Raw genomic sequence first — 26,065 nt, forward strand, 5'->3', positions numbered from 1 at the left:
GCCACGTTAGTTTCCCACAGGTCACTTTTACACCACTGCCACCTCACAGTGAGTGAGGTGCACATTTCATTTTACACATAATGGGACTGAGTCATGGAGAGGTGCCACGTTAGTTTCCCACAGGTCACTTTTACACCACTGCCACCTCACAGTGAGTGTACACCACACACTCACAGTGAGTCAATGGAATAGAAAAGAGCTGAACTCAAAGTCCAAAAGTATTACTTTCATCACCACAGTTCATTTAAAAGACTCAATTATAAAAGGGAAATTATGTAATGTGCAAATAAACCTACTTGGTAGTACCAAAAAAAAAAAAAAAATGACGAAGAGGACTGCTTTTGGAAACAGAAATTCCTTTCACTGCATTCTTTTTTCAGGAAAATAGCATGATTCTCATCAGAATGTACAGAAATTAACTCAAATATATAAGTATCTGCTTTTGCATAGGAGGAAATCTGATGATTTTGAAGGATAGTCATCTTCTGTTATATCACTCTATTTCTACCTCTGTAATTGTTTTTAATAGCTAATATTTGGAGGATTCTGCCTGTCAAAAACAGTAACTAAGACTGTCTTAGTCATCTTTAATACCCCACTTAACTTCTACCACAGATTTTCTAAGTTCATCTGTCACCACATCACTGCATTTCACAGGAAAACAACTTGTGAAAAAGACAAAAAAGTGTTTATTTTACCAGTTCAGTCAAGTTAGTTTTCTAAACAGATTTTTTTTTTAAGTGAAGTTTGTTTTCAGAATTGTTTGTTTCAGACTGTTGGTACCGTTAAATATCAGAAAATGGTTTTTGAATGCTAACAAAACTATAAAGGTTTCAGCAGCTAATACTGTCTAAACAAGAAAAACCTAATTCTAAAAAAGAGTCACAAATTAATTTTTTATTTAATCATGATAATTAAATTTTAAAAACATGTCAAATGACTTGTCTCAGACTCTAAAAAGGATAAATTAATAAAAAAATTTCATTTAACAAAGGAACTCTGTCACCTCAATCAGATCTATTAATTATTTCACATTAGATATGGAAATAGTGAGGTGTTTTCTTAGAGCTTATATATATAAGTGTTTATGTGTTATGTTCAATCACTTTTGGGGTCTTAGTAAATACTCTGTTAGTATTAGTAGAACTGTGCTTGAGTTAATGATATACCAAGAGATATATTTAAGAGGTTTAAGGATTAACAAGTCTGTCAGCTCACCTTGCCAGGTAAGCAGTTGGAAATCAATAAGTATTCCCATGTCCTTAAAGATAAACAGGAAAGGAATGTCATTCCATTAGTATACATACCAAAAGAAGACAAAGATTTAAAAAAAAAAAATTTATTCAACCTAGTCAAGAAAGCAGAATTATCTCAACCTTGACTTTCTATTGTATTCATAAAGACAAACTAAGACATCCATTCTATCATATAAATATAATGCTGATAGCTTCAACTGGTAATATCAAGGTCAATACTATCTAATATAAATGTACCCTTATTTTCTCTTTTATTCATATTTACTGAGATACAATTGACAAATAAAATCATAACATATGTATAGTGTACTTTGTGATGATCTGCTATATGAGCACACTTTTTTTTTTTAAGATTTTTGCTTATTTATTTCAGAAAGAGAGCAGAAGCTGGGAAGACAGGTAGAGGGAGAGGGAGAAGCAGACTCCCTGTGAGCAGGGAGCCTGATGTGGGACTCGATCCCAAGATCCTGAGATCATGACCTGAGCAGAAAGCACACACTTAACTGACTGAGCCACCCAGGCACCCCCCATGTGACACATCCAAAGGATTCCCCCATCAAGTTAATTGAGGCATTCATCACCACACATTTGCCCTTTTTTCCCTTGATAAGAACTTTCAAGTTCTATTCTCTTAGCAAATCTCAGTTACACAATATAGTGTTATCAACTAGTCACCCTGTAATACATTAAATCTCTGGACCTTATACATCTTATAGCTGAAAGTTACTAACCTCTCCCTGTATCTCTGCTCAAAAAATAAATTTTTGCAAGTTAATGAATACAAGTAACATTCAGTGAGGCCTGCTATATGCCAAGCATTATTCTGAATACTTTATAAATATGCCAATTAAATCTCATACAATCCTATGAGAGATTAGTAATCTTATTATCTCTATTTCACAGAGAAACCAAGATGATGGTAGAAGGTTTTTTTGGCTTTCGTTTTTTAAAGGTTTACTTAATTATTTATGAGAGAGGACGCATGTGTGAAAGAGAGGGGAGTGGGGATGGGGCAGAGGGATAGGGAGAATCTAAAGCAGACTCTGCACTGAGCACAGAGCCTGGTGCACAGATTGACACAGGGCTCAATCCCACAAACCTGAGATCATGACCTCACCCAAAACCAAAAGTCACATGCTTAACCCACTGGGCCACCCAGGTGCCCCAAAGGTAGAGTTTTATAAACAAGAGCTCACCAAGAAGGTATTCCTGTCTTAAGGAGATTGGAAAAGAAATTGTGGTTATTCACTATTAATTTTTACCTAGAAGAGGAAAAATAGAAATTTATAGAGATATAGATGGAGAGAGAGAGAGAAAAAAAAAGGTAGTAGGAAGAGGAAGGAGAAAGGAAACACTAAAAAAGAAGAAAGAATCTAACATCTCCCAAACAATATTAAAGGCAAGGAATTAACAACATTCATATAATCTTAACAAATCTATAAGATGGATATTAACTCCATTTTACAGATGACAAAACCAAGATTCATAAAGTTTAGGAGGTTGTCCTACAATTTTGAACTCAAAACTTTGTGACACTAAAGTCCATGCTCTTTTCAATAAGCAGTGCTGCAAAGGACAATAAAATTAAGGCAGGTTCGTGGTGGAAGGGAAAAGACAAAATTAATAAGGAACATGAAGCTAGAAAAAGAGAGATCAACCAGTGTTTAGAAGTTCCTGTATAGAGATATTGGGATAAGAGAAGGCACTATTGCCATAGATCCTGATGCTTTTAACTGACAGTGCAGGGCTTCTGGGAACCACAATGGCTACTCGATTTACCTTGATCCCCTCACACATTCTTCTTCTCCCATCCCTTCTCACTGTCAGTGAAGCTACCATGAGAAATACCACTTCCCAATTCACCTAGATGTGCCAGTCCCATACTGAGCGATTACAGTGGACACCAATGATTTGGCCTAGCCCAACACACATTCTATGGGCTGCTTCATCAAAATTGAGATGCTAAACTGTCATTGTGCATACGTTACATGACCACAGCAGAAGCTACCAGAAAAGAACCATTTTCATATTAACACATAGGTAGACATAGTTCAGGAGTGACCAAAATTTTCCATTTCAAAACGACAATCAAGAAAGCCGCTCAAAACTTCAAAGTTTCTTGACAAGCTCATATATCCTTTTTAACTAAAATGTCATTTGGACATGTTTTCATATGGACAATCTTTTCATCAACTGATATTAGAAAACAAATATCAATTTGTCTATTAATATATTTTATACTACATTAGCCAGATTCATCAACTCCTTAGTGGATTTTATGTTTTAATGAGTGTGTTTGTATGTGTGTGTGTGTGTGTGTGTGTGTGTGTGTTTCATGTCAATCCCATAACAAAATCACAGCTTCTTTTTTTTGTTTTTTAAAGATTTTATTTATTTATTTGACAGACAGAGATCACAAGTAGGCAGAGAGGCAGGCAGAGAGTGAGAGGGAAGCAGGCTCACTGCTGAGCAGAGAGCCCGATGCGGAGCTCGATCCCAGGACCCTGAGATCTTGGCCTGAACCGAAGGCAGAGGCTTTAACCCACTGAGCCACCAGGCGCCCCCAAATCACAGCTTCTTGATCTCAAGTGAAATCTGTCTTAAAATATACTGGTTGTCACCAGGCTCACATGGGGTAAGGGAGAAAATTAGACAACTAGCCTGGCCAAAGGCCTAGATGACATGAAAGGGAAGTGAGGTCCAGAAGTAACACGGGCTCGATCAAGGGCCAGCGGGTATATACAAGTGGATTCAAGTAGCCCACATGAGTTGAAGGAAACCTCACTTGAATAAAAAACGGGACAAGTCTCCTCCTCTACAGAAATCAAGCTTTCAGTAATTTCACTATTGGACTCAAAATATGGGGAAAGGGATACAAATCAGGAAACTGAGACGTAAGTCAGGTCTGGACAAATAAAATAGGACATTACAGGGAAAGCTTTGACCCCAAAAGCAGAGGCATGGAAGCAGTAAAACAGAGTTCAGACCAATCAGCTGGTGGGGCAAATTACGCTGCTTTGATTTACTTGTGGCCTTATTTAGGACTGACCCAGAAACTCAGAGATACTAAGCAGAGAAAATAATGATAATAAAAATGACAGTAGTATCTACTCTTCACAAAACATTTACTAAGTGCCAGTAGTACAAGGGTTTTATATACATTTCTTATTTAATTTTTATAACAAACAAGTGAGGTGCTTTCTCTTATTGAGCCCCTGTAGACTTTGAATATAACGATATTTATTCAGCTCTTATAGATATTGAATATAAAAATATTTTCCTTCATAATGGTCTTTAAAAGGGGATGTAAATGGGGTGCCTGGGTGATTCAGTGGGTTAAAGCCTCTGCCTTTGGCTCAGGTCATGATCCCAGGGTCCTGGGATAGAGCCCCGCATTGGGCTCTCTGCTCAACAAGTAGCTTGCTTCCCTTCCTCTCTCTCTGCCTGCCTCTCTGCCTACTAATAAAATAAAAGGGGATGAAAATTCTGGAACGTGGTTGGAGATCATTTTCATCAGTGTTAACGGATTTGTAAACTGATTTGTACTGACTCATCCTCAGTAATATCCACCTGCTGCTTCTGTATTTGTCATAACTGTAAAGTTTGTATTTAAAAGCAGCCAAGCTAAAAAGCCCTACCAGGGATAAAACTCACAATCTTGGCCTTATAAGCATCACACTGAAATCAACTGAACTTATAGCCTAACAATACCCATAGCATTCAGTAACATAGAATTTCTTTATGCTTAGTTTTTTTTTTTTTTTTTAATATGCCTATTTTTAAATAGAATGGGATAGAATCTTACTATTGAAACATAGAAAACAGGGCGCCTGGGTGGCTCAGTTGGTTGGGCGACTGCTCAGGTCATGATCCTGGAGTCCTGGGATGGAGTCCCACATCGGACTCCCTGGCACGGCAGGGTGTCTGCTTCTCCTGCTGACCTCTCTCCTCTCACGCTCGCTCGCACTCTCTCTCTCAAATAAATAAATAAAATCATTTAAAAAAAAGAAAGAAAGAAAGAAACACAGAAAACAAGGCAAAGAAATTGATGCAAAACGTGCAAATTTAAAAGTGTGAAATTGGGACGCCTGGGTGGCTCAGTTGGTTGAGCAGCTGCCTTCGGCTCAGGTCATGATCCCAGGGTTCTGGGATCGAGTCCCACATCGGGCTCCTTGCTCGGCAAGGGAGCCTGCTTCTCCCTCTGCCTCTGCCTGCCTCTTTGTCTGCCTGTGCTCTCTCGCTCTCTCTCCCTCTGTTTCTGGCAAATAAATAAATAAAAATCTTTAAAAGTGTGAAATTATCAGAAGTCTTTGAGTTACTCTATTTTGAAAGCTGCAGTCATAGAACACAAGATAAATAAAATTATGACTGGCTATACCAAGTTAATACAAAACTAAGAATCAAATATAACTAAAGAAACCCTATACTCAGAGACAAGAATTGCATTTGCTACAAAGGTAACAGAAGGTCCAATTACACTTATGTAACAAAATAGATAAGAATATAATCAAGGACAGATGGAATTTTTTGCCAATCTAAGTAAGGCCAAGTTGGCTAACTAAAATTCAAAAGTATCATACTATATTGTCTAAATTGAGACTTGACAATGTCACAGATGTCACGTTTGGATTAAAGAATCTTAAATGGCAGGCCAAATAACCAGGAATGAAATCTGTAATCTCAGGTTTAATCAGCCATTGACAACTTCCATTTTAGGGCAGGACAGATACAGACTAGTTGGCCAACAAGCTGCTCAAACTAGTGTTTTGTATTCAACCAAGGTGAACAAAAGCAATATAACCACTTTAGGAATGCACTAATTTTCAAGGAACATGGAATGGTTATGAACCTGTGTTTGATTAACCATCAGTGGCTTAGACCAATGTGTTGAATGAATATCTATATTATCTTAATACATTATATCTTGTTGTAGATATAGTTTAAATTTTAAAATTATAAATCAAGATATCTTTTTTTAAAAAGCATCCTCAATGTCATAACATTTAACCATATACTGTGGGTGGGGCAGTGCCACCATCCCCCCCTTCAATTCCAAAAATTGATCATTTGTAGAGTCTGCTTATTAGTGGAAATGAAACCATTACAGGAATCACAAAGCACAGCAAACTCTTAGAAAAATGAAACTAAGATCCTTACTAGACAATAAAAGTCTGTCAATTGAATTACTTTTTGAAATATGGAATTTAACATATATTGAGTTAACCACTGATATATAGTAGATGACACATAATATGCAGCAAGTTATGCAAAATGCCCTTATCTGATATAAAGACATGGAAAAATTCTTTTTTTTTTTTTTTTTTTTTTTTAAAGATTTTATTTATTTGTCAGAGAGAGCGAGCGAGAGAGCGAGCACAGGCAGACAGAGTGGAAGGCAGAGTCAGACGGAGAAGCAGGCTCCCTGCGGAGCAAGGAGCCCGATATGGGACTCGATCCCAGGACGCTGGGATCATGACCTGAGCCGAAGGCAGCTGCTTAACCAACTGAGCCACCCAGGCATCCCAAGACATGGAAAAATTCTTATGCTATACTCTAAAATGGTAAACATCAGACTATAAAAGTATATCCACATTATAATAATTTTTTAAAATTTATAAAACAGACTAAAAAATATCAAAATGCTAATAGTAACTAGATCAGGGTGATGAACTGTGATTGATTGTTTTTCTCATCTTTTTCTGGATACTTTTTCTAATGTGATTATATTATTTCAATAATAGAAAATAATTGGGCACCTGGCTGGCTCAGTCGGAGGAATATCCACTCTTGATGTGTTGTTAGTGAGTTTGAGCCCCATGTTGCATGTAGAGATTACAAAATAAATAAACAAACAAACAAACAAACTTTAAAAAGAAAGAAGAAAAAAATAATAAGTCAAATAGAAGTTACTTATGAAATGAAAAGCTGATTTGAAGGTTCTTAGACTAGGCCTGCAAGATCTATTTTCTGCTTCTAATTATCAGTCTTCTTTAAAATGCCTTCAGCTAAATCTTGACATAGTTCTGTCAATGAATACTGCAAGCACATTGCCCCATCACCTCTAGGTACTAGAAAAAATTCTATAGAAAATATAAACTTTAAAAATTCTGTGTTTTTAGTACTTCCAGTTTTTTCCCCAGTTTTCTCCTTATAACACTCTTTACTCCATACCCTGGTTTAGTGTATTGTTGCCAAGTCCGACAAAAGGAAGCAAGGAAAGCATTAATAACATTTTCAAAACCCTAGTGCAAGCCAATTCAAATATTCACATTTTTATTAATCAATTTAGTCACCATCCTCTTATATTAGGTTAAACTAGTAGAAAATATACTCAATACTATTGTTAATCTCACAAAGTATATGATAGTAACTTTACAAAATACTAAAAACCATACCAACTATAAGTCTGTATGGGAAGAGAAAGGAAAAAGCTAAAATGGTGAATTTTAGTAAACTATAAAAGAAGGAATTTGTTAAGTTAGAGCAGAATGGTATGAAAGGAACATATTGAAAACAAAATAAAAACTAGAAGGTTAGGTAAGGTAAGGTTTTTAGAAGTGTTCATATACATTTGCTATCATTCATAACAGTGCAAGTAATAGACACACTCAAAGCAAAAGAGCAGACACAAACACCTATAAAGCACTTTACTAACTCAAGTTACAGATCACACATTAAAGAATGACTAATCCAATTGCTAGCATTTGAAATATAGCCAACAGGTCCATTGTTGGTTATATCAAACTCATGTCCAATAATATTATTGTATGCATTGTGTAAAAACCATTTTCCAAATGCTTTCATGTGGCTGGCTCTTTTGATCCTTTTTCAAGTCCACCGAGGTAAGCAGATAACTACTTACCAAAAGCCAAGTTTATCAGTGGTTAAGAATCCAAAACAAAACAATTTTCTAACCATCTCATATTCATTCTATTATATCACATTGCCTCCAAGTTATGTGATTCCAGTACACAGTGGGTATTTATATTTATATAATGAATGAATTTTGATCTAAAAAATTAGTAAGATTAGAAAGAATACAAATGAGGGTAGAGATGGCCTATGTCTCATTCTCCCATGTGATCAATATACCACATCATAATAATTAACTATAGCTTGACCCTCTCCAAAGTTTCATGTTCTTGCTTGCTGATGGAAAAGGTCTCTCTCAGGGTGCCTGGGTGGTTCAGGCAGTTAAGCATCTGCCTTCAGCTCAGGTCATGATCCCTGGATACTGGAATGGAGACACACATCAGGCTCCCTGCTCTGCCAGGAGTCTGCTTGTCCCTCTCCCTCTGCCCTGCTCAGTCTCTCTGTCTCTCTCTCTCCCTTTCAAATAAATAAAATCTAGAAAGAAAGAAAGGAAGGAAGGAAGGAAAGGAAAGAAAAGAAAAAGGCTCTCATTTAGAACAACTCCAAAATGACTATGTAACTATGTCAAAGAATATGGGTATATACCCTGAAAAAAAATACGTCCTTCATCATATTCAGAGAACTACAAACTCATCATGCCTAAGTGACAGACACAGCTCCCCAAAGTTGAGAATAATGTCAAATCCAATTTCAAAAACTAATATTTTACTACACTCTAAGAGATCCATAGTGCCATCCTTGATTTAGCCCCTGCTTGGGCTCATGATGGGACACAACCAAGTCTGAAGAACTTTCTTATTTCCTTGCTCTTACTGAAGATGCTAATAGGGGTGACAGTCACCCAAGTAGACTCACCATGGGGTTAAATACTGAAAGACCGTCACTCCAATCTAGACAGGTGGACATCTGCTTGTTTCAATATCAAAACCACAATGTCCTTCAAATGTTCTTGTAAATAATGCTATCAATATGTTAGCACCTTCTTTAACTTTTTTTAAAGACATTATTTATTTATTTGAGAGAAAGTGTGTGTGTGTGCACCTGCAAAGGAGGAAGAAGGGGGCGTGGGAAGAATCTCAAGCAGACTCTGCACTCAGCGCCAACCCTGAAATCATGACGGGAGAACCAAACCAAAACTCAGATGCTTAACTGACTAGGCCACCCAGGCACCCCAAACACCTTCTTTAAAAAAGCATTAAATGGGGGCGCCTGGGTGGCTCAGTGGGTTAAGCCGCTGCCTTCGGCTCAGGTCATGATCTCAAGGTCCTGGGATCGAGTCCCGCATCGGGCTCTCTGCTCAGCAGGGAGCCTGCTTCCTCCTCTCTCTCTCTGCCTGCCTCTCTGCCTACTTGTGATCTCTGTCTGTCAAATAAATAAATAAAATCTTAAAAAAAAAAAAAAAAAAAGCATTAAATGTTCTCTGAGTTTGGGGAACATTTCAAGCTGAACGGTGAAAAATCACATTGTATATATCTCTCTCATTGCAAGTTTAGTGGGAGAGATAGAAGACTCATATAAGGAAGATCTATGGCCCCAAACGGCAGAAATTTCTGTACACGGGAATAATTTAGAAAGGCTTCATGTAGAGGGGAGATTTAGGACTTTTTTTGGATGACAGGCCTCAGTTATGGTCAAAATGTGTTGTATTCTTTTTTTTTTTTAATAAATAAAATCTTTTTTTTTTTTTTAAGATTTTATTTATCCATTTGACAGAGAGAGATCACAAGTAGGCAGAGAGGCAGGTAGAGAGAGAGAAGGGGAAGCAGACTCCCTGCTGAGCAGAGAGCCCAACGTGGGACTCAATCCCAGGACCCCGAGATCATGACCTGAGCCAAAGGCAGCGGCTTAACCCACTGAGCCACCCCAAATGTGTTGTATTCTTATCTCCTTCTAAAATAAGGAGAGGAAGGACTAAGATATTATTTAAAAGCTTAAGAATCAAAAAAAAAAAAAAAAAATCACCTATCATGTGAAGTATTACCTAAAGGAAGGTTTGTGTGTGTGTGTGTGTGTGTGTGTTGCACTTTATTTTTTTTTCTTTTCAGCATAACAGTATTCATTGTTTTTGCACCACACCTAGTGCTCCATGCAATCCGTGCCCTCTCTAATACCCACCACCTGGTTCCCCCAACCTCCCACCTGCTGCCCCTTCAAAATCCTCAGATTGTTTTTCAGAGTCCATAGTCTCTCATGGTTCACCTCCCCTTCCAATTTCCCTCACCTCCCTTCTCTCCATCTCCCCTTGTCCTCCATGCTATTTGTTGTGCTCCACAAATAAGTGAAACCATATGATAATTGACACTCTCTGCTTGACTTATTTCACTCAGCATAATCTCTTCCAGTCCCGCCCATGTTGCTACAAAAGTTGGGTACTCATCCTTAAAAGAAGGTGTTTTTAAAACCACTCAGATTTCTACTTCTATCACCAATTCCAGGTCTCATTATATATCTCACCCCCACATGACTCTGTCCTACCGCTACCCTACCCCCCACTTCAGCCATCTTGCTCATAGCAAGTCTGCCATTATTACTGGAATGTGCTATAATCTTTAAGTATGTTGGAGTAAAAAGAAAAAAAAGTTTTAACAAAGGGGAAGGATGGGGGGAAAGGCTATATGCCTAGCATTCACAAAATGCTCCCATCTCCATGTTGAACATTATTTCCAAATTAGACTATACACACTATACTTAAGTGGCTGTCATTAAAGCATTACTGTGCCACCTGTGAATGTTGAAAGCAGTCCATATTATTTTTATCACCCAGTTCTGGCATTTCTTCACATTTAAATACACCATGAACTCCAAAATATAGACCTGTATTTCTGTTTCTGTTCCAGGGGTCCTTTACTCTGTGTCTCTGTGAGGTCCTTTTTAGAATCACTGTCCTGGTTCCTAGATTGGGGCCATCATAAAGCAAAAATAATGGGCATTTAAGAGTGGGGAAACCCATCTAAATGTAAAGTTAACTTTTATAAGGAGTACTTAAAGGATTAAAACTATAGTTTTTAAAATGTAAATTTAGGGGATCTGGATGGCTCAATTGTTAGGAGTCTGACTTTGGTTCAGGACATGATCCCAGCATCCTGGGATCAAGCCCCACATTGGCTGCTTCTCCCTCTCCCACTACCCATGCTTTTGATCCTTCTCTCACTGTGTCTCTCTCTGTCAAATAAATAAATAAAATAATAAGTAAATAAATAAAATGTAAATTTATTCTATTTCTAGGACGTCTGCCAGAAAAACATGAAGACCTAGAAAATCCACAATACTAATCAACACAAAACTTGAGCTGCTAGCTGTGATACCTCAAGAAATTTCCTCAACTTCTCTGGGACCTATTGTCTAAACTATCATAAAGAAGGAGTCTTAACCAGCTAGTCCTTCCAGGTCCTTTCCATTTTAAAATCTATTTTTTTCAATAAGTACAGAAGTACTAAAAATCATCTTTATAATACAAATGTCTGATAATTTTTAAAAACAAAGGACAAAGGAACCTCATATATAATTCTTAAACTGAAATTCAGAAAGATCTCATAATAATTGTAGGGTGTCATGAAAATTGTGCCTTTGCTTGGCTGTCATTTGCTTCAAATAAAGCCTGAGCCACAGGAAAACTATTTTAATACTATGAGAAGATTAAATAGTTAATCCACTGGGAAACCAAGCTGAAAGACAAAATTCACAAATCCGCGTCCCAGAGAGAAGCATTGAAAATAACAAACAAATTTGTTTTATTTTGGATAAAATTATTCTAATGATACACTGTACATAAATACTTTTTATTATCTGGCATCCATTTTCATTCCTGCGCCTTCCTTTCTAATCTGAAGCTGAGATGAAGATTATGTCTAACATTGGCAGAAAACAACCATTTTTAAGTCAGTCACACAAATGGGTTGTAACATATCTTGGGGGAAAACATCCATAATAATGCATATTCCAAATTTATGTCTTTGAAGATAAATTGAGAGAACTGGAAGATTGGGCAGATTATGGTATTAACTGCCAAGATGATTTCTGCTTTCATGGCTTCACAAAACTGGAATTTCTAGTGCATCACTCTACCCCATAATTATGCATCAAAATATTAACCAATTAGCAGGTAAGATGGTAAGAGCTCAAAGGGTAGTAATAATTAGACATGAAACTTGAACTTTCATAGAGTTCCAAACAACAAACAGGTCTATCACACTTCATAAATTCAATAAACCATATCTGAGGAAAACCTACCAACTCATATTTTGTAAATAAAATAATTTCATTGACTTTCAATTAACATCATGTACTAGCTCTTCTTTCATTTCCCTTACTTCCTAATCCAACTACAAACACATAAAAGTGGGGCATGTATATTTTATAAAGTAGGATATGATATAAATAATACCCCCTAATGCATAAGCTTTGAAGTTCACTTTTTATTTGAAATACTTTAGAGTCAGGGCACACTTTTCATTTTTTAAACCACTCTTCTTAATGAATCAGGATACCAAAAAAATGCTATTAAAAAAATAAAGGAGAAGGGGCACCTGGTTAACTCAGTGAGTTAAAGCCTCTGCCTTCGGCTTGGGTCATAATCCCAGAATCCTGGGATGCAGGGGGCCTGCTTCCTCCTCTCTCTCTCTCTGCCTGCCTCTCTGCCTACTTGTGACCTCTATCTGTCAAATAAATAAATAAAATCTTTTAAAAATAAATAAATAAATAAAAGTAAAGGAGAAATAAAAATTAGAAACAATTATCTTCCATTTCTAGTTCACGCCATTGATTACATTTTGTGTTAGTTCTAACATATTTTGTTCATTTAAAGAAACTCATCTGCTAGGGATGTAAAATCAGGGACCATGTATGTCATACATGGTATATATCCTCAGCAGTAGACAAGTGTGCAGCATGGGGTCCCTGGTTGGCTCAGTCTATACAGCATGTGACTCTTGATCTCCCTTAGGACTGTCAGCTCAAGGCCCACTTTGGGTGTACAGATCACTTAAAAATAAAATCTATAAGGGATGCTGCCGTGGCTCAGTTGGCATGATCTCAGGGTCCTGGGACAGAGCCCCAAGTCAAGCTCCACGCTCAGCTGGGAGCCTGCTTCTCTGTCTCCTACTTCTTCTGCCCCTCCCCCCTCTTGTGTGCTCGTCTCTCTCTCTCAAATAAATAACATCTTTAATAAATAAGAAAATAAATAAAATCTTTAAGAAAAAAGTGTTCAGCACATAGTAGACACTTAATAGATATTTGTTGCATGAAAAAACAAATAAACAAATGACCAAACACCAGGAAACCATCTATTTCAATAAAATAAATATCTCTAAAAGCCTCACTTAACTACTTCTGTATTTTCTAAACATTAAATTGTTTCAAATAATTCAAATCACATGTATATAAGCATTTCAGCCTGAAAGATCCTTATTACATGAAATTAATATATAAAATGTTTTCGAAAACATTTGGAAATATGTTTAAGAACAGAAATAAGAAATGTTAACTAGACTAAGGGGTGCTGATCATTTTGCAATGTATACAAATTTCAAATCATTATGTTGCACACCTGAAGTTAACATGTTATATGTCAACTATACCTCAATTAAAACAAATGAACAAAGAACAAAAACAAAATACACAGAAATAGGTAAGAAAAGCCTGAGTTTGAGTTCCAGTACTGGTACTTAGTAGCTAAGAAACCTTGAACAGGTCACCTCGTGCCTTTATGACTCATTTTTTTATCTGTAAAATAGGAATAAGAATATCTACCAGCCTACCTCACAGGGTTTTAATGTTGATTAAATAAAATATTGTACATGTGTCTTATAACCAGTGGGGAAAAGCAACCACAAAAGACAAAAAGTTTCCTGTTCAGTAACAAGAGTACCCAAAATAAATAGATTGTTGGGAAAGTCAAGCTTGAAATGTTAAAAACTTCCTTCCTGTAGATATAAAGCCAATAGTTTCACTAACAACAAAATCACATATTTAATAGACCAGCTATGCAAAGTTCTTACAACTTGTAATACCTTCACATTGCCACATCAGCATGGGGAAAAAAAAATGTCCAGAAAGGTCACCATGGAAATCAGTGCCAGTGACAGACCTAAAACTGACCTTTTGACTGTCCAACCAGTCTTAAGCCTACTGAGCAATGTCACTATTTAAAATTGCTTTAGTAAGGTAAAAACACAGCAAACTGAAACCCAATTAGACTACGTTACACACTAATCCAAACTGATTATCAAGGATATGTACAGTTCTCTGTCAAAGTCAAGCAAAGACATTTTAGCTCACAACCACATAGACAATGACACAAAAACACAATGGTCCTCTCTGTATCTCCATTTTTGTCCAGCTCTTGACATATTCTGCAAGCTAAAGTTCTTGAAAGGGAAAAATTTTGGGGGTGCCTGGGTGGCTCGGTCTGTTAAGCATCTATCTGCCTTTGGCCCAAGTCATAATCCCAAGGTCCCAGGATCAAGCCTCATGTTAGACTCCCTGATAAAGAGGGGGTCTGCTTCTCCCTTTCCCTTTGCCCCTCTCCTCAGTTTGTTCTCCCTCTCTCTCAAACAAATAAAATATTCTAAAAATAAGTAAGTGAATAAATTTTTTAAAAAGGAAAAATTTTCAAATTTGCTAAGTCAGCATTCATAAACTGGAAAGCAAAAAAGCACATCACCTCTTAATGTCTTAAAATGAAAATTCAAATGTTTAATTCATCTTATTGTTTTGAGTTAATTGAACAGTTCAATTCAGTATACCTATATATATATTTTTTAAAGATTTTATTTATTTATTTGACAGAGAGAGAGAGATCACAAGTAGGCAGAGAGAGAGAGAGAGAACAGGCTCCCCTCCGAGCAGAGAGCCTGATGCGGGACTCAATCCCAGGACTCTGGGATCATGACCTGAGCCGAAGGCTTAACCCTCTGAGCCACCCAGGCGCCCTACCTATATATTAAAAACAAAATATATACTATCCTTCATCATTCATTTTTGTTGATGGAATAAAATGATGAAAATCTATCTAAGCCATCCATTTAATTTACCACATTTTCTAAGAATTCAGCTACCATATTGAGGCCATAATCACTATCTTTCTAAACCTATATACCCGGGGGGAGGGGAGGAGAATGTTGCTTTTAGTGTGTGTGTGTGTGTGTGTGTGTGTGTGTGTGACCACTCTAAAAAAAGACACCTAGTATTTTGGCATTTTCTTGATCTAAAGGTGTAGTTCATCTATGATGGGATGGCTATGATTTGTTTCTATGTATTGACTTATCCTGCTGATAAATAGCGTAGTTTTATTCTATATTTAAAATATAGATCATGACCAACCAATAGAAACAATATGAGCAATATCATATTTGACTCTAAATTTTTTAGTAGCCACATTTTTAAAAAGGAAAATAAGTGAAATTAATTTTAATAATATTGTATATAACTCAATGTACCAAAATATCACTTTAATGTACAATCAATACAAAGATTATTGATATATTTGCATTCATTTTTCTTACTTAATCTTTGAAATTCAATGTATATATTACACTTATATATGTCAAGTATGACGCTAAATTTTTATCAGAAATACTCTATCAGTTTCTAGGTTATATAAACTAAACAGCTGAAAAAGCAGATCCATTTAACCAACTTGTTTCAAGAATTTTCAAATATGGGGCGCCTGAGTGGCTGGCTCAGCGGGATAAGCCTCTGCCTTCGGCTCAGGTCATGTTCTTAGGGTCCTGGGATCGAGCCCCACATCAGGCTCTCTGCTCAGTGGGGAGACTGCTTCCCTCTCTGTCTGCCTTCCTCCCTGCCTACTTGCAATCTCTCAGTCAAATAAATAAAATCTTTTTTTAAAATTTTTTAAAAATTAAAAAAAAGAACATTCAAAAGTTATCCAAAAATGAGGTGCCTGGATGGCTCAGTCAGTTAGGCATCAGATTGTTGATTTTGGCTGGGGTCATGATCTAATGGTTGTGGGACAGAGCCCCTCATCAGGCTCCTTGCTCAGCAAGAAGTCCATTAGATATTCTTGCTCTTCCTCTCCCACAGCCTCCCCACCTCTCTCTCTTTCTCTAATAAATGAATAAATCTTAAAAAAAAAAAAAAAGTTATCCTAAAACTAAATCAAGGACCAGTTTTTAAGTTTAAAATTAAATTGATTAAAATTAAATAAAATGATAAATTTAGTTCCTCAGTGGCATTAATCAAATTCAAATGCTCCATAGCCACATGGGTTGAATAGTAGGGTTGTTATCTGAATCCATATCCAACCCAATGAAAGATACCCTGCAAAATACCTAAAATATACCCTGCCAAAAGGCATTTTCAGAAATTGAATGAAAAATATTCTCCCTAAATATGAAACTTTCTTTTGAACTTCTATTCCCCAAAGTTGTAGATGACCCATGCGCTTATTTTGAGAAATCTTAAAATGGAGTCATCACCCTTAACACTCTCTGCATCTAAGAAAAAAAACACAAGAACCTTTAGGACACTTTCTGCATTTCGCAGTGGAGTCAGTCCCCTATATCTGTTATTACATTATTCAGTGAAGAGGAAAGCAGATCAAATGCTTCTGTTGATTTGTTTCAATGTGTTGATTTACTTATCCTGCTGCTGAAGCCTGTCGCAAACTAGGGTCAAATTGGAGAACACTGTAAAGATTCAAGAGAATCTGAGGAAATAATTTTAATAAGTTCAGGTCCTCTCTTCCTGAGTTTTATCTTTTCTAGCAATATCAAGGTATACATAAATTATCAAAGCCACTCATTTGTAACTGAACTAGTATAGAAGCAGGAAAAGGCAACTGACTTTAAGCTAAATAAAGTTTTGTGAAGTATGTTCTTGCCTTTCACCTATGCAGGTTTAATGGTTAAGAATTTGTCTGGGTTGGAACACTGGTTCCTTCACTAGATACTAGTTTAACTTTAAGCAGGTCACTTAATGTTTTCAGTGTCCTAACTGTAAAATGGTCATAATAACAGAACCTAAATCAAAGATTGTTATGGGGAATAAATGAGATTTTCCATGATATAAAACATCTTAACAGCACTGACTCTTAGCACATGACATGTATCCAACAATGACTGCTCAGAATCAGAATAATCAGAGATGAGGATATATTTTCAACAAATATTTGTTGTAAATGAAAATATATGTCTCCAAGCACTTTCTAAATACCAAAGTGCTGTAAAAACATAAGCTATTATTACCCTATGTAAAATAAGTTTAGAGAGTGGATCTATTCAGTGTATTTAATGAAAAAAAAAAAGGACCTTTACAGTGCAGCTTACCAAGTTCTGTTAATATTTTTATAAACCTTTCCCAAATAGACCCACACTTATGACTTGAAAAGTATAAGCATGATCAAATATCAATCATTTATAAATATATTTTATTCATAAATCAAATAGAAATTATTTACCTGCCAACAATACTTTAGGGTCATCCATGACTCTGCTCACCTTCAGTGTAAGCAGTATCAGATTTAATAGTACAGCAAATAAACTGCCGTATGATATTCTAGAGAATTCACAGATAAAAAAAACTTAAATCTTTAAAAATTATTTCTCTCACAGACTAATTTTCAATTTTCATTTCTATTTTATGCTCCTTCTTCACCTTCTTTGACTGGATCCAGTAACAAAACTACCACTTACTGGGTTTCTGCCATGGTACAGTTACTAAAGAGTATTATAAGGCCAAAAGAGAGGTAGTAGCAGTGATTAGGAGAAACAAACTAATCCAACAATTGGATAAGTAGCATCCTTCTCAAAAAAAAAAAAAAATTTAACCAAATTAAAACTTCAAAAGCTTTATAACAGGTGATTCTAAACAGTCATAAAACTGTCACCTCCAAGGGTAATCATTTCCTAATCTGTTTAAAAAAAAAAAAATCTTTAAGATTCATCTTATTCTTCTGTGATGTCTCTACACTTTTGAAAAAAAAGATTCATCTTGTTCTGTGGTTCCTGGCTGGCTCAGTAGGAAAAGCATGACTCTTAAAGGGGGGGGGGGGGGGGGGGTTGGAGCCCTATGTTGGGTGTAGGCATCACTTAAATAAATAAACATTTAAAAAAAAATAAAATTCATGTTATTCTTAAAATTGATTAAATTACAAAGTCTATAAAATTGCCATTTCTATGCCTAATCAAGATTTGCCACTAAAATAATAATGCTGACATGACAGGATTGTTAAAATACCTTTCGAGAAAGACTACATGAGTGGAGGATTATTTTTTTTCATTAATTTCACATTTCTCCAAGGGCACTGTTTTCATAATCCTTAAAGTATAAAGAGAAGTAGATTCATAGTAGACCCTCAGAGAGCTGTGAAAGCAACGCACTTATTCTACCATGAACGCTTCATTAATATTTCAGTGATGATGTTGCAATTTTCCATAAGCAACTGTCAGAGCGCTGCTTCTTGATACGTATCAAAACAGTCTAAGTTACATTCAACACTCGTGTACCTGGCTTTGACCAAAACACAATTCTGATGTATCCGGTATTTCAAAACTCACACCCAGGCATGTATAATTTTATATTGTATCCACCCTGCCTAACCTCAGGATGTTTCACCCAGTCACCCATTTAACCCTTCCACCTGAAGAGTTTCTTCCTTCTACAGACCTATCCCCAGGGAATCTAATTCTTAAGGAGAATTCCCATCCGAGTGCCTAAGAAGCCAGATGCGTCTCCTACACCCGTACGCTTGTGCTACGTCTGTCCCTGTGATGCTTCACGAGACTTCCATTTGCACAGGCATCTAGAACCCTGCGTGGGGAAGCGCTGTCAGTCTGATGCTTTGTCTCCTGCCTCAGAAGGCCCGAGCTGCATGTACACATATGACAGACACTCTCTAAATAATCCAAAGAACTCCACAGCCCAGCACGGCGACAGCTCCTCCCGGCAAAGCCGGCCAGGCCATCGCCCAAGGCCGCCCCACCTGAGGTGACTGTTCCTCGGGTGCGAGACCAGGCGGGGGCGGGGGCTGGCGCCAAGGGCTTGCACCCCTGAGGAGTCCGGGCGCTCCGGGGACCCGGCGTCGCGCAGCCGCCCGCTACCTGCAAACGCCACCCGGAGGCGGGCGGCAGAGTCTCTCCGGCAGCGCCCGGCCGGCCGGGAGCCCCTGCCTCAGCTTACCCAGCCGCCAGCCTCCCACCCGACGGTCCCCTCAGATCTCCGCACCACAGCAGCCGCCGCTCGCGACCGGAGCGCGTCCTCCCGGCGCCCTAAGCCCGCCGCCAGCCCGCAGTCCACCCGCCGCCGCCGCCGCCGCCGCCGCCTCCGTGTCCGTCCTCACCTGACAGCCACCCGCACCGAGCTCTCGTCCGGGGCACCCCACATGCTGGCGGCTGGCGACAAGCGGGGCCGCTGGGCCTCTGCACCGCAGAGCTGAGGCACCGCCGGCGGTGCGGCGCTCGGGCTCAGCAGACTGGAGCGGCAGGGGGCGGCCGGCTCACCTCCGCCGCGCTCCAGCCATGTTGGACGACTGAATGGAAAGGTGGCGGCGGCGCTGAGGCAGGAGGAGGAGGTGATTCACGACTGGCGGACGCCCGCCCCTTCTCCCCCGCTCACCCCCCAGGATCTGGGGCGGGGACGAGGCGCGCTTGAATGGCAACCGCGGCGGCGGCGGAGCCAGCAGGCCGCCCGCGGCTTCCTGACCGCCGGTAAGTGCGCCCTGCCCCCTCCGGTGGGGACGCGGCCTGCCGGCGGCCGGGCCGAACACTCCACGCCCGCCTGGGCTCTCAGGGCTGCCGGCCCCGCACTGCGTCAGCGGCGGCCGCACAGCCCGGCCCCAGCGCGCCCTCCCCGGGCCCGCGCCCCGCCCTGCCCTCGGCGGGCACTGCCTGGCGCTGCTGGGCAGGGAGGCGCGAGGGGGAGGGATGCCGGCCGCGGGCTGCCCCCGCCCGAGGGCGGCGAGCCCGTGCGCCCTTCCAGGTTCTTCTGTGAGAACGCGGCGGCGGGTGCTCGCCCGGCTGCCTGCGTCCTTTCTAAAATCGGAGCTCGGTGCACGAGCGCAGCGCCAGGAACCAGAGCGCTGCCACTGTGGTTCGGCTTTGTTTCCACCCTCGGGCTTGTTGTCCTCTCTCCAGCGTGGACTTTGACCCCCTTCCCCCGCCCCCCCCCCCCCCCCCCGGCTGACCGCCCTCCCTCCCTGGAGTCAGTCAGTCGTGCTAAACCGACTCCCTGGTTTGGCCACTGTCCGGGCAGCTGGGCTGTTCCGCGGTGCATCGCCCGTTTACCAGCCCACACAGAACATGGAAACGATTTACTCCGAGGCTCCTGAATGCGTTTCTGTGAAGTCATTTTGTACACTGGTCAATGAACTGCACCCTGGTACTGCCAAGCGTTCCCAGCACTGAATATCCACCAAGACCTGCTCTGTAGTAAATCCTCACAAACGGATTTTTTTTCCCCCTTCCTGGCCTTCAAAAGGCACCTCCCGATCCCGGGATTCTATCAACATCGAACCATTGTGGTGTCTCCTTGTGACTATTGTGCTTCCACATGCCTTTAGACAGCTCTGTGGCAACAGCCTTTATGAGTTTCCCCACAGAGTATCTTTTGTGGACGGCCGCATACATTTCTCTAAATAAACATGTGGGTTCGTACAAAACAGGATAGATTAAATGGCACCATCCAAATGCAGACACGGGCTCCCAGGTACTGACATCCTACAAGTGCACACCTAAGCGTTCTACACAGCAGAGATCCAGCAGAGTGGGTCGGAGGAGGCGGCACACTCTGGGACAAACAAGAAGTGCTTAATGGTCTTAAGTGGAGGCCGGTGTGATATATAATTATATTCGTTTAAAAGGCATCTTGTCCCTGAACCCCATACCCCTGGGTCTCAACAGACATGGGACCAGGAGATAAAGAGAGCAGAGACGGTGAGTATCCTTCTGTAGACCAAATTAGTGGCCAAGCTGTCTGGCCGCCCTCGAGTATTTATCTGTGAACAAATCAGCACCATTTCCTCCAGCCCTAACCGGGTGGCTCTGGATGGGCCTCCTTCCTTCTTGGATTGTTAAAAGCTGCCAGAAAGGCAAGTAAAGCCTAGCAAATTTATCAAGAAAACTAAAGTGAAATATATATAATTTAAGACCTTTTTTAAAAAAATCTTATTTAAAATAGAACCAGTGTATGTATGTGTATGTATATATATATATATATATATATACATATAGATGTCATGAGCACAAATGCTACCAGGCAACAACCAGGCTTCAGTGTGTCTGAGCAGGCAGAGCGAGGAAAGATAAAACAGAACACACAGCCCCTTACAAAGGCAGTGGCCATCCTCAGCTTTGGCTCACTGGAATGCAGACCCATTGCTGCCAAGCTTTTTGTTTGTATGTTTGTTATTTCTCAAGAGATAGAGAAAAGTCAGACCTTTATGTGAAAACTCCTTAGTTCACAGCATCAACAGCTAATTCAGCACCACATGTACATAGCATGCAAACCGATCAAAATATGTATCCACCCAGCTTCAGTTCCAAGCCATGGGTTGGAATTTCTGACCAAAACATTGGCACCAATAATAGCTGTGGCTTTGTACGTGATTTCAGGGGGAAACTGTATAAAAATTCAGATTTCCTCTGATGACTAAGTAGTTTTCTGCCAGGTTTCAAAATTTGTAAATTAATTGTCTATTTTGTATTCACTTCAGATTCTTTTATAGTTGCTATAACCCCTTTCCTTACAGCTTACCTAATTAGTTATCTTAAGCTGAAGAAAACTGCAATAGGAGAGCTTTTTATCAGAAGAGTAGTTTAAACCCTACTCCAATTATTCAGTCAACAAATATTTAATAAATGACTGCTATATACCAGCAATGTTGGACACTAGTGATGTGGAGAGAATTAAGGCTGTCGGGGTCTACAAGGAGCTTACAGTATAGTTCAAGATGACAAATTTAGAAATCCATTAGTGCCATAATTGAAATTGTAACAAGAGTATGATGAATTCTGTCTGGAAGAGTGAGGAATTCTCCAGGTATACACCACTCAGGATGGTCTTCTTGAGTCCACTCTTGCCTCACACTGCAGAAAGTGATCTTTTAAAACCTAAGTCATGGGGCGCCTGGGTGGCTCAGTGGGTTAAGCCGCTGCCTTCGGCTCGGGTCATGATCTCAGGGTCCTGGGATCGAGCCCCGCATTGGGCTCTCTGCTCAGCAGGGAGCCTGCTTCCTCCTCTCTCTCTCTCAGCCTACTTGTGATCTCTCTCTGTCAAATAAATAAATAAAAATCTTTAAAAAAAAAAAAACAAACCTAAGTCATTTATATCATTCCTCTGACTGAAACCTTCCAATAGCTACCTAACAGAAATGGAGTAAATTCTAGACTTTAGGATACTTCACACTCTGGCCTCTCCAGATGCTAACCTTTTTTTTTTTTAATTGGTTGTTGCTTTTCATTTGTTCTGTTTTGTTTTTTAAGTAATCTCTATGCCCAACATGGAGCTCTGAACTCACAACCCCTGAGATCAAGAATCTCATGCTCTACTGACTGAGCCTCCTCCTCTTAACTACATAATCATGTAAACATGATTTGCATGCCCTGTGCAAAATGAAAATGCAGGGTGTCTTGTTAGAAAAGTACTATAAAAAAAGAGAAAAGAAAAAGGAAAGCCATATAAAAATCCTGTTAAAGATACTAAAATATAAAGCTTTTCAGATCCTAAACTCTCTCACTCAGCTTGTCATGATGTTTTTTATTTGCTATTTAGTGTTATTTTCCATTAAGAAAAATTAAAATTTTTCATTATTAGCATTAGTTTTACCACTCATCTTTAAATTGTACATGCCAGTATTAAATATGAATAAAGAGCAATTAACTCATGCAGAATTATCTAAATGATGTAATTCCTACTGTCATACATAAATGCATGTGAATTTCACTCTTAACTGTGAAAAATTTGCACAAAACTAACTCAACTTTTTTTTTTTTTTTTAATTTTTATTTATTTGACAGACAGAGATCACAAGTAGGCAGAGAGGCAGGCAGAGAGAGAGAGAGGAGGAAGCAGGCTCTCTGCTCAGCAGGGAGCCTGATGCGGGACCCGATCCCAGGACCCTGAGATCATGACCTGAGCCGAAGGCAGCGGCTTAACCCACTGAGCCACCCAGGTGCCCAACTTTTTTTAATTCACTTCTTGATTCATCTACATATTACTAACACTTTCTACCTTTGGCTTACAGATGAGTAAGGAAGAACTGAAAGGAAGAGGAACCACCTTTCCCTGTCCTTGCCTTTTCTTTTACATCATCATTAGTGGTTAACTACAGGGAAGTGATGACTAAGAAAGGGTAAGATAGAGTTCTTTGGTAGAGTGTTTCTTAGAATGCCATTGCTTTCTTTTTTATCTGAAGCAAGTTCTGGTTTGAGGGAAGCATAGCCTCTCCAGGTGTCAACATCATTGCTTAGTCACACACAGCACGTTTACCTCATATTCCCACTGGCTTTGAATCTCGCTGAACTGCCACACATTGTGGGTCAACCAGAAGTCTATGTTCACAGGGTCTCACAAAAGTTATATAACAATGGTGTGACAAGGAATGAAGGACATGGATATTGCCCTATGTCCTCTACTAACTCACATGTGCCAGTGTTTTATCAGACCTGCCTCACAAAACGCAAATCTAAAGACAAAATTATTAAGTATTTTAAGACAGTGATAGTAGAGCATTAAACTAAGAGCAGTGCCCCTGTAATCCCAGGGCCCTGTGGGACTGCACTAACCTTTCATCCATGAAGCCAGCACCGTGAACCTCCAGTTATTCACTATTATAGCACTATTTCTTCATAGCCCTTTTCACTAGGTGATATTTTTTTGTTAATAATCTTACTAATATTATGATTATATTATCTCTATAATATAGAGTCTCCCTCCCTCTATTTGAGTATTAGCTTCAGGATAGCAGAGATCTTTTGTTTTATTCACTCATGTATTTGTGGCTCCTAGAACAGTGTCTGACACATAATACAGATCATTAAAGATAAGCCAAAGGACATAGTGACAAGATATGGGACCTTTCTAAGCCTCAGCTTTTTATATGTAAGTAATGTATTTTTCACCTTACAGAGTTGTTTTGGAAATTGGCAGGGCTTGGCTTATTATTTGTTAACCCCAGCACTAACTCATAATAAGTATCCCATAAAACTAGCTAATTTTTTGGTAAATATCTCAGTAATACATAGTGTTTTAAAAAGCAGATACAGATGCTACAGTTGCACTTGTCTAAGGTATACTTTGAAGAAAGATCAATTCTAGCACACCCTAAACAGACAGCCAAAAAGAAGCTTCAACATGCATTAGGACAACTATCTCCCCAGTTTTGTCCCCTCAGGGCCCTCTACCCAGTGTTTTTCTGGTTTCCACATTCTAATCAGTCATTAAAAGTTATTTGCCTCTTCCCTTTTGCTGCTAGCAGAAAAGATTAAAAGAAAAAGTTCTGATTACAACTTTTCGTGCAAACAACCGGCTTTGGAAGAGCATGCCTAGACAGCCATCTCCTCAGAAATCTTTTTTTTAAAAAAGTTTCTGGAAAACTAACCCTTAAAACCACAATCAGAAATATCAATTTTCCTTCAGTGATTCTTTTCATTTTATACGTTTTCCTCATTAATAACAATGAAAAAGCATTTATAGGACCCTTCTACCATGCCAGTGTAATGTGCGAAGTGACTAACATGCATTATTTCACGTAAGTCTCTCATCTCTAGAAGTTGGGTACAATTATTACTTCCATATAACATATAAGAAAACAGAAGCCTGCCCAACAACATCTTCCTGTCAAAATCTTATCTTTATTTCTGGCCTCACTCAAAATTCACCTTTCTTCAACCTATTCCTGATTTCACTTTGCCTCTATGATTTTTTTTTTTATTCTTTTAAATCTTCATCACATTTCATTAATGCGTTTGTTATTATTGTAATGATCATTTTTTTAACTCCTCAACTAGACTGTAAATTATTAAAGGGCAGAATTTGTGGAAAATTCAAGAGTGCAGCCAGCACTTATTTGTTGAACAAATAAGTGAATCCCAGAAGAAGGGCATGCTATGCTTTGATTTCAACACAGAACACATTTTCATCGTACATAGTCTGCTGCCTACCAGTTCTAGTTCTCAAAGAGACTATTTGCACACCATAGTGTCTAATAAAGATGGCATTCAAACTATCAGGAAGGAAACCAGAGTACCTCAGATTCCGTAAACCAGCAAATGTAAGCTAGGCTCCAATAGTTTTGGAGATGGAGAACATTTTACAATTTAGTCCACTCCTTTCATTTTACAGACAGGTAAATAGTTCATGAGAGGAGAATTAATCACCACCAACAGCTCCCACCCCTTCCTCTACTCTGTTTCTCTCTACCCCCACCTACACACCCTGCCCCAGTACACACACATACTAAGCAGCTGGCAGAGTTCAACTAAAATCTATGTATTTCCACTCCCTGTTCTGGATTCTTTGTTCTTCATTGTTAATTTCATTATACATTTTATTCTTTAGGCTTAGAAAACTTCAGCCTGCACTGAAAGTATTTACATATGAAGAATATATACTGCAAACTAACCCGAGGTGAGCTTAAATACTTACAGCAGTAGTTTACCTTATGATAAAAGCAGTTTGTTAACATTTTGTAAATTTATTTTTTAATGATTCATAACATTACTAGAAAAACAAACTTTTAACCAAATATCCATTTCTTCATATTTTTCTCATTTATGTTTATTTTGAATATTGGTGTGAGTCATTTCTGGGTGGAAACTAAGGATTTGAGGAACTTTTTATTTCCTTCTTTTTATCTTTTTATATTGCTTGAAATTCTTAAAATAACAGTCACTTTTATAAAAAATAGTGAAATTATTATTATAAGGAAAAATAATGGCAAGTATCTAAATGTCTATTCATTAAGAATAGACAATTAGATAAAA

General features: G+C 38.8%; 1 protein-coding gene and 1 long non-coding RNA gene across 7 annotated transcripts in view; one reads left to right on the forward strand and one right to left on the reverse strand.

Annotated features, from left to right (window-relative positions):
• The window catches only part of KIF21A (kinesin family member 21A), a 151,753-nt gene extending 131,834 nt beyond the window's left edge, over positions 1–19,919 (reverse strand). For 3 of the 6 annotated variants that reach the window (XM_059402892.1, XM_059402891.1, XM_059402890.1), the window contains exon 1: positions 19,426–19,917. In XM_059402892.1, the coding sequence (XP_059258875.1) occupies positions 19,426–19,469 (44 nt within the window). In that variant the 5' untranslated portion in view covers positions 19,470–19,917. Of the gene's footprint in view, positions 1–19,425 lie in introns of all 6 variants that reach the window. The other 3 variants (XM_059402889.1, XM_059402888.1, XM_059402893.1) reach the window with 2 other exon arrangements.
• LOC132019589 (uncharacterized) overlaps positions 19,702–26,065 on the forward strand; it is a 42,965-nt gene continuing 36,601 nt past the window's right edge. Inside the window, exons 1-3 of the long non-coding RNA XR_009404809.1 lie at positions 19,702–19,792; positions 23,326–23,433; positions 25,641–25,709. This is a non-coding gene — a long non-coding RNA (uncharacterized LOC132019589). The remainder of the gene's footprint in view (positions 19,793–23,325; positions 23,434–25,640; positions 25,710–26,065) is intronic.

The sequence above is a fragment of the Mustela nigripes genome, chromosome 6 (genome assembly GCF_022355385.1).
Source record: "Mustela nigripes isolate SB6536 chromosome 6, MUSNIG.SB6536, whole genome shotgun sequence".
NCBI classification, from domain to species: Eukaryota; Metazoa; Chordata; class Mammalia; order Carnivora; family Mustelidae; genus Mustela; species Mustela nigripes.